This window comes from Acipenser ruthenus, chromosome 24 (assembly GCF_902713425.1).
Source record: "Acipenser ruthenus chromosome 24, fAciRut3.2 maternal haplotype, whole genome shotgun sequence".
In the NCBI taxonomy this organism is placed as follows: domain Eukaryota; kingdom Metazoa; phylum Chordata; class Actinopteri; order Acipenseriformes; family Acipenseridae; genus Acipenser; species Acipenser ruthenus.
The window spans coordinates 2,369,600-2,384,703 of record NC_081212.1 but is presented as its reverse complement, the minus strand read 5'-3'; the positions used below and the strand labels follow the sequence as shown (position 1 = coordinate 2,384,703).

Below are 15,104 nucleotides of genomic sequence, written 5' to 3'. Positions count from 1 at the left end.
CGTTGCGTTACAGACGCCTGTAATTTGAATTCGTGTTTGGACACTGCATTGAGGCGATAACATCATCCTATTCTGCACATGGTTAATGCTGTGCATCGTTAACCCTTCAGCACCCAACTGTCCTGAAACGCTACCAATTAATTAAGTCCCTTCTTCTCTGCTTCCTAGTAATCCTTTGACAGAAAGTACAAAGGTATCACATCTTGGAAACCAAAGAAGGGATCTGCAGTATCTTGCTTCAATGTGCAATACAGCAGCTCATTTTTCCTTTAGTTAAATTGCTAACTTAACAAATACAAAATATCAGACCTATTTAATTAAAGTATTCTTCAGCAGCTATCTGAATCATATCTACCCTCCAGGTACATGTGGTACACCAGAGTGTAGCCAATTGTGCTCATAATTGTACTCGTAATTACCTTGAAGGAGAATTTATTTTAAAAAAAACAGGCAGGTATTAAAGAAATACATTCATTAATGTGTTGATTTCGAAACAGCAACAGCTGTCCTTCCGTCACCTTTACAACCGAATGTCTTGTACTGTGTAATACACCTGACATCCACTGGAGGCATTGTGGCAGGATCTACTGTGGATGGGTTTTGTCAAAATGCAACTACCTTAAGAGTTACTGGGGTACAGATTAAGGGAGAGGTGGGGGCTCTTGTTACAGCACTGATGGGCACGGAGGGTGGGGTACAGCTTTGAACTTAATTTAATATAAAAAACTGTTAGAAACTGACCCTGTTATAATATTGTGGAATGGAAGGAAACTAAGGACGGACATGAAAAATTGAAAACTACCTAAAGTGCTTCAGGAGTGCAGAGCAGCGAGCAGAGGTTTATTTTATTAGCCCCTCAATAAATATCTGACAGATTTCCTCAGGAAATATAGCAGATCACATGTAAAATAGTTTAATACTGATGTCAACTGCTGCAACATATGAAATCTATTACTGCAAAGCCACAGCAGGCACTGGGAGCAAGAGAGAGAGAGAGAGAGAGAGAGCGAGAGAGAGAGAGAGCGAGAGAGAGAGAGAGAGCGGGAGCTCTGTACTCAGTGTGCTGAAAACCATATAGCACTAAAAAAAAAAAAAAAAAAAAAGAGTATGTTTTTTTTCTATAAAAAAAAAAAAAAAAAAAAAAATCTCACGGCCTTTCCAAATTCTTCGAGAGGTAAAAAAGTCAGCCAAGACAAAAAAAATACCAACCAAGCCATCTATTCCACATCCTGCCGGCTGCAGAAGCCAGGAGGAGTGAGCTGTGCCCCGAGTTTGAAGGCAGATTAATTCCCCTGCTCCTCACTCATCTAGGGTCCAGAGAGAGGGGGGGGGGGGGGGGGGGGCTGGCCGGCTAACCAGTGGCTGGCAGCCGAACCCCCTGGAGCAGACAGCCTCAGAGGAGCACCTCCACTATCCTCCCTACTCCCCCTCTCTGAGCTAAACTCTCTGTGACTCCCTAACCCCCACCCCCACCCCCACCCCCACCCCCCCACCCCCCTCCACTAAGCTGGAATACAGATGTCTCACCCAGCAACAAAATCACTTATCACACTTACAGACACTGGCTATCGGTCTGCTGTATCTGTTAGTCTGTCTGACATTGCAACCCTATGCACAACTCTAAATCTATACACAACACACACGCACATAAACAGACACTTGTAAATTGCAAGCTGTAATCAGATCATCTTTAGGTCTGTAGCAGCACTGTTTATCTGCCTGTGGTTCTGTCCGTCCGCCTGCCTGTCCATCGTTATTTATAAACAATTGTTTGTCTAGTGTCACCTCAAGATTGTCCGGATGACAACAGGGATGGAAACAAGATTCCTATTGCATAGCAGTTTCACCCATTCCAGGTTTATACAGGCGCTTCACACAGTGTAGACGTAACAAGCTCAGGTGTGTCTTGTTAAACTCATAGTGAAACCAGGAATGGATCAAACTGTTATGCAATAGGAGTCTTATTTCCATCTCTGTTATGTTTGCACAAACGTAAGAGACACACACACACACGCACGCACACAGACTCGAGCAGAAAGATGTCTATCTGCACACACTGTTTCGTTGCACACACACACACACAGTCAGAGACACACATGGCGAGCAGGGATCGGCTCCTCCTGGAAAAAGTCCCTGTCCTGCATTGCCAGTCAGCCTCATTCCAGCTGACACCAGGAGTTTTCTTTCTCGTCAAAATGAAACCTTCGAGAGTTCACTTCCTTTACGAAACCTTCCAGTAAAACCCCCCACCACCCTCATATTTCCTACTCAAGAGTGTCACCGCGAGGGCACAGAGAGTGGCGCTGGTGCAAAGCTCACAAACTGAGGAAGCAGCCAGCAATGTTACAGTTTCAGTGGCAACAGTGGGTTTGAGTAGCTCAGTGGTTGGGGAAAGTGCTGGGCTGCAGTGTGGAGGGTAGTGGGTTGGAGTAGCTCAGTGGTTAGGGAATGTGCTGGGCTGCAGTGTGGAGGGTAGTGGGTTTGAGTAGCTCAGTGGTTAGAGAAAGTGATGGGCTGCAGTGTTGAAGGCAGTGGTTAGAGAAAAAAAAAGCAGCAAGCGTAGTGTCGAACTCTGAAGTGGGTTCGAGCCCATAATCAGGTCCATATATGGCAAGGAGCTTCACTCTCTCTCGCTCCCCCTCCTTCCCTTTCTCTGCTCAAAGTTCAGAACCAAAAAACATTCTCTTTCACGGTACAGATATTTACATACTTTGAAGAAGTACAACCATTCATTAGCGTTTGCAGGGCTGCTCTGTGCAGGTGTTCTTTCAAGAGCATGTGTCTGTATGACTGGGTTCATCCATAAAGGTGTCAGCAGAAAAACAACATTTTTCACTCTTTTAAAAAAAAAAACGCAATGCACTGCGCGCAGTGCCAAACTCCTGCAATACCCCGCAGCACACAGTTCCTGAATCCCAATTCTGTTCTTCGCTGAAATCAGAACGGACTCGATCTACAAAGGGCGCTTGAATCCCTTAACCACAAAATGAATGAACTCAGTTTGAGGCCTGGAAGCTGTCACTCGAGACAAAGTCCCCGCAAAAAAAAAAAGTATTTATTTGTCTAGCGTTGGTTCTCACTGTTCTCTCTTCCTTTTGATGGTAATGATTCAGTCGTTTGTGACGTCTTTGGAAGGGCACCTCCTCCTCCTCCTCCTCCTACGCGGTTTTACTCTGATCAGGCTGCATGAGAAGCCGTTCTTCATGAAATTAGATGTCTTCCGAACGCTAACAGGCTACAATAGAGGGGTGGACAATGGCAACCATTTCCAGTCAGGTACAGTGGCTGCCGGCTGGCAGGGCCCAGCAAGCTCCCTTTCACAGATCTGCAAGACAGCGCACCTCAATCCTGACCTCAACACTCCCTGTCTGCCTGCCTGCTTGCCTGCTATTCAGTCCTGAACCTCTCTCAAGCAGTGGCCTCTCTCACCACTGGCCTGTTCATGGAAGGAGTTAACGAGAGCGCGCTGCAGAGCTGCAGAGACCCATGCCTGTGTTGCTCAGCAGCGCTGCAAATACAGCTTGGGTTTATCTTGGCAAAGGCCGTCCATCCCAACATGAAAAACCACTGCACTCTCTAAACCAGCTGCCAAAGCTCACATTTTCTCCAACTGTAGTTTTAGTGCCTGTAGGAATGGAGCAGCCATATAGGAGACCAATATTTGTGTCTCTACAGAACATACAAGGACTCTACGTCTGTACAGGTGGGATGGGACGGGCTCGAGAACCCTCGTCAGTCAACGATCCAAGTGTCACGTTGCTGCCCTCTCTCCCAGTCCTCAGCTGTAACCAGCTTCCCCCCACCCACCAAAGCCAGTTTGCAACATTTCTCAAAATGGTCAATTTTGAGATAAGGATGCAGGAGATCTTTGGTAACCAGAGGGTCTGGTATTTGATCAATCAGTAGGAGACTGTAAAGTTGCGTTTTGTAAAAAGTGTCAGACATGCCAGATGTGCCAGCCAGGCTTGATTGTAAAACGAGGAATTTAAGACACCAGTCCTTTAAGCGTGAAGGTTGAACTTCAATCCCACACAGAACTACTTTTGCGAAAGGTTTGTTTTTCTCCCTGTGTGTTTTTGATAGAAGGTAGAAGGGGAGAGAGAGGGAGTCTCTTGGGTGCCCTCTGCTGCCATCTGACTTCCTCTGCATCTGGTCCGTGTTTTGCAGGGGCTGGCGTTCCCCCGTCTGGGGGCGATTAATAACCCATGATTTATAGGAAGCTTTATAGAATAGTACGATAAAAATGCGTGCACGCCTGTGATGGTTCTCATTCTGGGAATCAAAGAAATTATTGAAAAAAACAAGAAGGCCACGCTTTCCTAAATTGGGCACAGATGGGCTGTAAGGCATGGCCACACTGGGAGGAAATGGGGGTAGTGAGGGGGCAGTAAGGAGGAAGCTCCACTGCAAGGGAAAGAAGACGTTCTCAGGACATCTGATCATGCGAGAGTAGAGCTCACTCACAGCAGCATCGGATGTACTGGGATTTTAGTGTCTGGTATCTCGCGACACTTTTTAGTCAAACGACAAACGTTTCAGAATTTATTTATTTATTTTTAACTTTGAGGGTTGTTGGTGTTTTTTTTTTTTTTAGTTTTACTGTTTTAAAAGCTGCAGATTAGATTTCCTTGCTTACTTATTTCTAGGCTAGGAATGGAAATAAGACTCCCATTGCATAGCAGTTTGATCCATTCCTCGGTCTACTACTGGTTTAACAAGACACACCTGAGCTATTGCACAGCGCTTTGATCCACTCCTGGTTTCACTATGAGACACACCTAAGCCTGTTGCCTGCACTGTGGCTAATCAAGCTCGTAGTAAAACCTGGAATGGGTGAATCTGCTGTGCAATAGGAGTCTTATTTGCATCCCTGCAGGATGCCGTTGAGAATGGCTAATCCAGCACACCGACAGACAACTAGAACTGAAGAGCAGCTCAAAAAACAAGCCTTCTTTTTAAAAGTTCACCGGATGACTTGGATTGCCTGTCGCAGTCTCTCCCCGAGGCCAGTCACCACCCAAGCTTAGTCTAAACTCAGCTGGCTGCTGGTCAAAACAGCTCATTTCTTTTCTCCTAAACAACAAAAAAAAAGGTTTTATTTCATCCAGTATCTACTGCCAGTTGCAGGTCTCCCTCTGCCTCTGTCCCCTGTGCTTCCTCTGAGTAAGACCCTAATCCACCTCCCCTCTGTCCCGTACCGTACAGTCTGGCACACATGCTGCAGCTTCCAGCCAATTTCAACAGCTCACACAAGGACAGCTGCCTCGTTGCAAGATGAATCCATCCTCAATCACAAAATCAGTGGCTGTGTTGGAAAAGTTAGGAGCATCACTCAGTGCCCAGGTCCAGATACACACTATGTTGACAGGGTCGACTCTCTGACTCAGAGCTACCGCGTTAAGAGAAAGGATCCCAATAATAAAAGAGACACAACAGGAAAGAAAAAAAAACTGGAAGAGAAAAGAAGAGAAAAAAACAGGAGAAAGAAAAAAAGGAGCGAAATAAAAGAGAAAAAGAAAAGAAAGAACCAGAGAAAACAAATGAAGAAAAAAGCGAAAGAAACAGCAAAAAAGAAAACAGAGAAAGAAAGAAACTAGAAGAGACAAAGAAATCTTGAAAAGGACAAACAGACGAGAAGCCTGGGAACGAAATGTTGTGGTACAACAACTTGTGAAGAGGAAGTGCAGTAGAGAGAGATATCAGTAACAGGGCTCTCAAAATGACCTGGCAAGACTACTCAAACAATCTACTGTTACCATACTCGTCAAATCAAGAAGCGATTCACAACTGTGGTTTCCAAGTTATGTTCACATCCCCAAGCAATATCTTTTTTTCTTTCCTTTTTTTTCTTTTAAAAAACAGAACACAGTTCTGGGAGGCTGGTGGTTAAACTATGAAGTAGACAAGCAAAACATGTGTCTCCTTGACTCTGTTTCATTAACTGTATCTCAATTTATGATTGAGTGTTTAGTGCGGCCCTTGTGTTTAGAGATGAGGGACTGGGAGGGAGGCAGTGTGGCTCTAGTGGTTAGAGCTGAAGGACTGGGAGGGAGGCTGGCTCTAGTGGTTGCAGCTGGAGAGACTGGGAGGGAGGCAGAGTAGCAGAGGCTGATCTGTGTGTCATTACAGTAAGCAGTCCCAAGCCTCCTCTCTTGCCCAGCTGTCAGTCTGACCACCCCCTAGCTGCCCCCTGCCAGCACTCAGACCCGAGACCTCGATGACATGGTGTCAAGGCATTCCCACAGCCCAGTGAGCGTCGGGAGGGGATTAGTCAGGGCCTAGGAAGGCAGTGAGATCACACACTGCCAGGCTGTCCTCCGAGTCATCAGGCAAAGCACGCACTCACACTAAACAGACACACACAACTTCTTGGTTTCTGATTTTTTTTTTTTTTTTCTTCAATACTGATAAAAGTCAGTTAAAGGAACAGGAAATATAACACAAGCAGACAAAAACACAAAAGATAGCTGTGAGCAGCCGCATAACTCTATCTGCGATCAATTTTATCTGCATTTAAAACAATAAAAAATAAAACTATCCCAACTTGAAGCACTGGAAAGCTTATCAGAGTCACGAGAAGAAACTTACAATATCTTCCTTATTTGACAGATGCTTTGAGACCTGGGATTTCGGACGGCTGTATTGGGTATTCTAACTCCTGCTGGATTTGATTAGTAAAACGTTTGCAAGGTCTTTACTTTGTAAACTCTTTTAGTAAAGTACCTCTGCCCTGGCTGTGTGTGTGTAGGTGTTGCAGGGAATTATTCCTGAGAGTTAAAGGCAGGGGGGGCTGGTATTTGTGTGACACCACAGTTCATGAAGTGTGGGTGCCACGCTGGGCCACGGCTAGGTTTCACTTCTTAAAAAAAAGACACTTTCAGAAACTGACAAATTAGAACAACAAAAAAAAAAAAAAAACCCACAAGAGTCAAACGCAGGTCAGGGCAGCAGAGACTGGCTGGTATGAGAATCAGCCTGAGCTTGAACTAGCGTTTGATTGAAAGGGGAGCGAGTTCCGTGACCTCAACAGAACACACAAACCGTCACAACGGACAGACCCACAGACCACGAAGACTGGTGCCTTGCAGCACGCGCGAAAAACCTGACATGCTGTGGGATCCCGTCATTGAAAAGACACGCAGCCCAGTACATGCAGGGCCAGTGCTGGTACTGGAAACCCCTATCGATCCCCTGGTCTTTTTTGTTTTTTTCGCCGTTTTTCAAGAAACTCAAAAATTAGATGTGGTTTAGGGCAACCGGTACATTAACCGCATAACGCGTCGTACAGCACAGAACATTTAGCAGCCAAGCCAGCAACTTAAAATGAAATGAGCTCAAAATGAACAGCACACAGATCATATTAGGGTTACAGCTCAGGTGGACCAAAGTGCAGTGAGATGCATTTCCTCCAGTCGCGGTTGATGATGATGATGACGACGATGATGATGATGACGACGATGATGATAGGTAAACCACATGTAAAGGAGTTACAGGGCTGTGACGCCCCCGCCATGGTGTGAGAGATGTGACTGAAGTGTCTGAAGGTGGTAAGAATGACGATTTCGATAACCCTTTGCCTCCTTTTCACTATACGTGTGTGTCTGTCTGTCTGTCTGTGTGTGGTGTGTGTGTCTGTGTGTGTGTGGGGGGGGGAGGGAGAGATCTAGACACAGAAACATCAGTATCATTTTCAAGCTGCAAGGGCTTTCAGAAAACAAAATAAAAAGCTGACGCAAGTCAAAGTGCAAGCACACCGGAGCTGGGTCCATTTGAGCTGGAATGGCACGGTAGCTGAGCCCCGCACTGTGCCGCCCCCCGTGTGTTCACTCACCCCTGCTCTGCGCATTGTGCACTGCGAACATGTTGATGGTGATGAGCTGCAGCATGCGCGTGTTCCCGATGAGGGAGGGGCTGTGCTGCAGGAGGACGCGGAACTCCTGAAGGACCCGAGCCGCCACCACTGGGAACGTCTCCATCCTGCCCGACGGAAAAATAATAAAAGAAAAGGTAATTCTGGTGCTCAACCCAGCATTGTTTTTAAATGTATTATTATTATTATTATTATTATTATTATTATTATTATTATTATTATTTATTTTATTTAACACAAGCTTAAAGTAATTGCCATAACTTTTTTTTTAGCAATTGTACATTTGGTAAATTTTAGCAGAGCAGATATGGACAGATTCCTTACAAACAACGTATATACAATAAAGCACACATGTAAGCGCACAGTTCTTCCAGTGCCATACCGTACAAACGAGAGGGCTTAAAAATGCAATTACTGCCACATAAAATGAAGGAGACTGCTCGTCAACCTTTGAACCAGGAGCGAGAGCAGACTCGGTGGAGGCGCACTTACCCGATCTTTGTGAAGAGCTTCCCGTGAGCGTGGAGGAAACTCAGGATGAAGCGCTTATTGAGCTGCAGACAGAGAGAGACAGAGAGACAGCGTGAATGAGTGAGAGGGGAGGACATTATATTGCACCCTTTGTGCCAGACTGCCACAGATCAAGATCACAAAATTATTTCTTATTCTTTTATTTACTGAGCACATTATTTTACTCTATTGTGTAGGAGGTCCAATTAGCAGTAACTCCCCACCGTAGAATGAAAAGGTACGTGGGCGTCCTCCCATCCGATCCCAATCGTCTCTTTACACCCGGTATACCACAGTGAATGTGAGCTACCATCCCCTGGAGGGCAAAGACCAGCCCTGCAGGTGTCCGCTTGAGCTCACCAGGTGCCTGGCCAGTAGGGTCCGCTGTAGCGCAGTGAGGTTAACCATCAAGGAACAGCAGGACTATACAGGGATGGAAATAAGACTCCTAATGCATAGCAATCCATTCCAGGTTTTACTACGAGCTTGATTAGCTACAGTACAAGCTTAGGTCTGTTTTATTAATCTCACAGAAAAAACAGGATTAAACTGCTATGCAACGGGAGTCTTATTTCCATTCCTGTGGTTAGCTAAATACGAATGCAGGTAATACATTCTGGCTGAGATAAACTAAATTCCTGGTTATTTCATACATTATTCTTCAAAAGTCTCTCATTGTGAGCGCCAGGATACTCCTGTAACAGAGGTGCTGAATCTCATTGTGTTAAATATTCAGATTCAATACAGCTCACTCTCCAAGATTCCTCCGCAGAACTCCACAGGGAGAGAGGTGCTGGAACCAAAAATGGGAATTTTTAGTTGGAAAGGCACATTCTGCCCTCTGCTGGTGCGAGATCACAACTACACACGGAATAACCTTTTTTAATAAATAGGTTTCGGTACAGTATTTTGCAGCCTTGCGTTTGTCAAACGCAGAGGAAAAACTAAAATATCTGCACACAAGCAAGTTTAGGAGGGTTAAACTGAAAGAACCCTCTCCCAAAAAAACTATTCACATCTGAATCCCATTAAAACACCTGACTGTCATCTTTCCCACCAGGAACACCTTCAAGGTTTTCATTCAGAACCCACTACATAGGAACCGTTTCCTGAAATAGTACTTTCTGAAAATGTAATTATTTCCAAGTTACAGGAGAGCAGTTAAGGGCAGGTTTTAAAACCACACCATTGTAGCCTCCTAGTTCGTAAGAGGCATTACAAGTTAGTACAGCAGTTCCAGTCTGGATAGGTGCCTTGGCTTGGACATACTTGCAAACATGATGGATTTCAAAAGGCTTGTCCTTAAAACAATTAAAGAAATGCAATAAATAAAAGCAGGCCGGTTTCCTCCGACAATCACAGCAGCTGTTACCTGCATATAACCTGACAAGCTGCAGTGATACCTCATCATCCATCGACTGCAGTTCAATTACGCATGTATTTACCATTCCAGCTTTACTCTTATTTTTAACCACTTTTGGGTGACGCCATTTGTTTGAAAAAAATACTGTATTTAGGATGTTTCTGTATTTGTACCTGTGGATTATTATTGCTGGGTTATATATATATATATATATATATATATAGAATAAACATGTTAGTGTAAACATGTTGAATGTAATTGTAATTAGTGCAGCATAATTGTAACTGTAATTGAATAAAATATAATTGTAATTGACTCGAGGTCTGCCGACAGCCAGGATAATGTTCCAGGTTTAACTTGTTAAATGTGTTCATTTCACTCAAGAGCTTCATTCGGTGCCGCAACAGGTAAACAGAAATTACAGTACTGAAATCAAGGAGTCCCCCCTCAGAGTCATTATTAGTCAGAAAATGTCAAACAAAGTTCACATAGAAGTTGTGATGGGAATAAGAAGATCTTCAATGCAATGACACGCTGTCATGGAGCATTTATTCCAGGGCAAGAATTATTTTGGTAATTGTTAAAGAACTAGATAGAAACAGCTACGATGAGTGGTTACAGCAACACACCAAGTTTCAATATTTTATTATTATTAAATAAAAACAAAACAAAAAAAAATGAGCAAAGTTTTCACTAGAGCAACACTGGCCCATCTTTGTAGCATTGCCAGTTTTATTGTGCAAATTGCCCACTTGAGTACAGCGCTTTGATAAAGAGAGGCATCTGTGATCTACTTCACAGAACAAAATGTTCTTGCAAGGGAAAGAAAAACATTTCAAAACTTCAGTATAAATAAACATCTCGGAGCGTGAATCAAAGAAAGGGAGCTTGGCGGTTTATAACCTAGTCGTGTAACATGAACAGTTTGTGAAGAGTAGCATGCCCAGGCACCAGAACAAAAGATTTGTGGCTGCAAAACTTCAGTCTTCTCACAATGCCTATTCAACTCCAATGAACTGAACTCTGCCACTGTCCATGCCTATTCAACTCCAATGAACTGAACTCTGCCACTGTCCATGCCTATTCAACTCCAATGAACTGAACTCTGCCACTTTCCATGCCTATTCAACTCCAATGAACTGAACTCTGCCACTGTCCATGCCTATTCAACTCCAATGAACTGAACTCTGCCACTGTCCATGCCTATTCAACTCCAATGAACTGAACTCTGCCACTTTCCATGTCTATTCAACTCCAATGAACTGAACTCTGCCACTTTCCATGCCTATTCAACTCCAATGAACTGAACTCTGCCACTTTCCATGTCTATTCAACTCCAATGAACTGAACTCTGCCACTGTCCATGCCTATTCAACTCCAATGAACTGAACTCTGCCACTTTCCATGTCTATTCAACTCCAATGAACTGAACTCTGCCACTTTCCATGCCTATTCAACTCCAATGAACTGAACTCTGCCACTTTCCATGTCTATTCAACTCCAATGAACTGAACTCTGCCACTTTCCATGCCTATTCAACTCCAATGAACTGAACTCTGCCACTTTCCATGCCTATTCAACTCCAATGAACTGAACTCTGCCACTTTCCATGCCTATTCAACTCCAATGAACTGAACTCTGCCACTTTCCATGTCTATTCAACTCCAATGAACTGAACTCTGCCACTTTCCATGTCTATTCAACTCCAATGAACTGAACTCTGCCACTTTCCATGCCTATTCAACTCCAATGAACTGAACTCTGCCACTTTCCATGACTATTCAACTCCAATGAACTGAACTCTGCCACTTTCCATGTCTATTCAACTCCAATGAACTGAACTCTGCCACTTTCCATGTCTATCCAACTCCAATGAACTGAACTCTGCCACTTTCCATGCCTATTGAACTCCAATGAACTGAACTCTGCCACTTTCCATGTCTATTCAACTCCAATGAACTGAACTCTGCCACTTTCCATGACTATTCAACTCCAATGAACTGAACTCTGCCACTTTCCATGCCTATTCAACTCCAATGAACTGAACTCTGCCACTTTCCATGCCTATTCAACTCCAATGAACTGAACTCTGCCACTTTCCATGTCTATCCAACTCCAATGAACTGAACTCTGCCACTTTCCATGCCTATTGAACTCCAATGAACTGAACTCTGCCACTTTCCATGTCTATTCAACTCCAATGAACTGAACTCTGCCACTTTCCATGACTATTCAACTCCAATGAACTGAACTCTGCCACTTTCCATGCCTATTCAACTCCAATGAACTGAACTCTGCCACTTTCCATGTCTATTCAACTCCAATGAACTGAACTCTGCCACTTTCCATGTCTATTCAACTCCAATGAACTGAACTCTGCCACTTTCCATGCCTATTCAACTCCAATGAACTGAACTCTGCCACTTTCCATGCCTATTCAACTCCAATGAACTGAACTCTGCCACTGTCCATGTCTATTCAACTCCAATGAACTGAACTCTGCCACTTTCCATGACTATTCAACTCCAATGAACTGAACTCTGCCACTTTCCATGTCTATTCAACTCCAATGAACTGAACTCTGCCACTTTCCATGTCTATTCAACTCCAATGAACTGAACTCTGCCACTTTCCATGTCTATTCAACTCCAATGAACTGAACTCTGCCACTTTCCATGTCTATTCAACTCCAATGAACTGAACTCTGCCACTTTCCATGACTATTCAACTCCAATGAACTGAACTCTGCCACTTTCCATGTCTATTCAACTCCAATGAACTGAACTCTGCCACTTTCCATGTCTATTCAACTCCAATGAACTGAACTCTGCCACTTTCCATGACTATTCAACTCCAATGAACTGAACTCTGCCACTTTCCATGCCTATTCAACTCCAATGAACTGAACTCTGCCACTGTCCATGTCTATTCAACTCCAATGAACTGAACTCTGCCACTTTCCATGACTATTCAACTCCAATGAACTGAACTCTGCCACTTTCCATGACTATTCAACTCCAATGAACTGAACTCTGCCACTGTCCATGTCTATTCAACTCCAATGAACTGAACTCTGCCACTTTCCATGTCTATTCAACTTCAATGAACTGAACTCTGCCACTTTCCATGCCTATTCAACTCCAATGAACTGAACTCTGCCACTTTCCATGTCTATTCAACTCCAATGAACTGAACTCTGCCACTTTCCATGTCTATTCAACTCCAATGAACTGAACTCTGCCACTTTCCATGTCTATCCAACTCCAATTAACTGAACTCTGCCACTGTCCATGTCTATCCAACTCCAATGAACTGAACTCTGCCACTGTCCATGTCTATCCAACTCCAATTAACTGAACTCTGCCACTTTTCGTACCACACTGAAGTAATCTCATCCCAACCAAAAACACAATAACGTGTCAACTGCAAATCGCACGTTTTCAACCACATCAAAAGATACCTTGTTATAACATCTAAATAAATATAAAACGACGTTGGAAAAACAAAAATAAAATGCAGCTGACACGGCTTTTGATTGTGGTTCTGTGACGGGTAGCTCAATACCTCTAGTAATTTGCGCAAACACAGAAATTTATTTTTTAACTACAGCTAGCCATACACGCACGTAATATGCAGTTCTGTATTAAAAAAAACTCCTATAGCGTGCGGCTGTAGCTGTTTTGTTTATGGCCACTTCTTTACTGACCACGCAGGCCCCTTGTGGTCAACAGTACCTTTTGAAGCAGTGCTGGGAAACTGGCTGGGTGAACGTGCGCGTGTGTGAATCAGCGCAATCACATGCCGAGAACAGCACCTCACCAGCCAGGACTTCAAACAGAAATAGAGCTGCGAGTTTTTTTTATAGACGCTGCGTACCGTAAGAGAAATAGCTTACGAGATTGATGCTTTGTAAACAAAGTATAAAAAGGATATGCGAGGCACTATCTAGTGAACAGCTATTAAGGATTCAGTTTCTTTTTGCATTGCAGGCAATCCTGCCAATGACGGCAATGGCTCTTACCTCTTTAGACAATTTAGTCCGGGTAAATACGTCAATGGCGGGCAATTGGAACAGAGGAGAAACTCCTACACCAAGTTTGCCTAAACACGTCTATTTACTGTAAATGACCACTCTCAGCTTCCCTGAAGAAAGTAAGAGGCCGGTAATCATTTAGGAATGGACAAGTCTCCCCTTCGGGAGGACTGAAGCCCTGGCTGCCATGTCTGGCTGCTCCCTGCTGTCAGCGTTACCTGTTTGCAGTCTCTTGTCCACAGGATCCACTTGGAGACCCCAGCAAGGCCCAGACCTCGGCAGCTGATGTGCAGCTGATCTCAACTTCTGCTCTGAGGCACAGCGGTGGTGAACCACAGTGGAAAAAAAAACAACCAAAAACAGGTCACACTGTTTCCAGATGACAGTGCGCAACGGACCTGCCACTGGCACATCGTCACGTAGGACCCTTGAACCACTGCTGCTTTCAATCTCACCTCAGTGATGACCCACCGTTATGCTCATTCTTTAGCTAAATAAATGAGAACTGCTAACAGATGGCTGCTCAAGTGAGAAGAGAAGAGGTGGCCCTTCTCAATAACGAGGAGCCAGCCAATTCAATACACTGAACTTAGTTACATAGGGGCCAGCAAATTCAATATAGTATTAGTATAGAGAACTCAGTACTGGGGAGAGTCAACCACTTCAAGGCTAGTATAGGCAAGTGCCTGAGCAAATTATAGAAAGTATAGAGAATTCACTGCTTTACGGGAGGGTATGAAGCCTTGAAATTCAATACACTACCATGCAATGATGCTTGAAGATCATTTCAGATCTACCCAATTAAGGAATCTGAATAACAAACAGTTATCATAAAATGATTACTAATAAGTTTAAAAGGTCTTGTACATGTTAAGCTTTTCAAACTGCTTTTGTTCAAGTGATCACAAAAACACCCAGAGGAACACGCAGCACTACGGTAACACATGAGAGACACAAATAACTGGATTCAGCACATTCAGACATCTAGCAAAGAACTGCCTCAAAGCAGTTAAAAAAAAAAAACAACCCTCAAAGATAACAATTCGAGATGGCTTATCTGGGGATCAGATTACAACACAGGTAGAGTAAACTCGGCCAACACCTCAAACTGCTCATTAAAATGAAACACGAACAGCTTCATCTCGCGTCACAGAAGGCTGTTACAACGACAGAAACATAACCGAGTGTGCAGTTTCAGCTTGGACTGTGAAGGAGTCCGGTCCTGGGAAATGTCTCTCTGGTAGTGGTGCAACACATTGTGGCCTCAATGCAAGTGGGTTAAAAAGAAGAAATAAGTCATTGTGGTGGATAGTCATCTAGACACGTTC

At 43.9% G+C, this 15,104-nt stretch overlaps 1 protein-coding gene across 2 annotated transcripts in view; it reads right to left on the bottom strand.

Annotated features, from left to right (window-relative positions):
- The window catches only part of LOC117964268 (telomerase-binding protein EST1A-like), a 71,914-nt gene that overhangs the window by 41,296 nt on the left and 15,514 nt on the right, over positions 1 to 15,104 (bottom strand). For both annotated transcript variants that reach the window (XM_058997939.1, XM_058997938.1), the window contains exons 9-10: positions 8,363 to 8,424; positions 7,832 to 7,977 (exon numbers count right to left, since the gene is read on the bottom strand). In XM_058997939.1, coding sequence (XP_058853922.1) covers positions 7,832 to 7,977; positions 8,363 to 8,424 — 208 coding nt within the window. The remainder of the gene's footprint in view (positions 1 to 7,831; positions 7,978 to 8,362; positions 8,425 to 15,104) is intronic.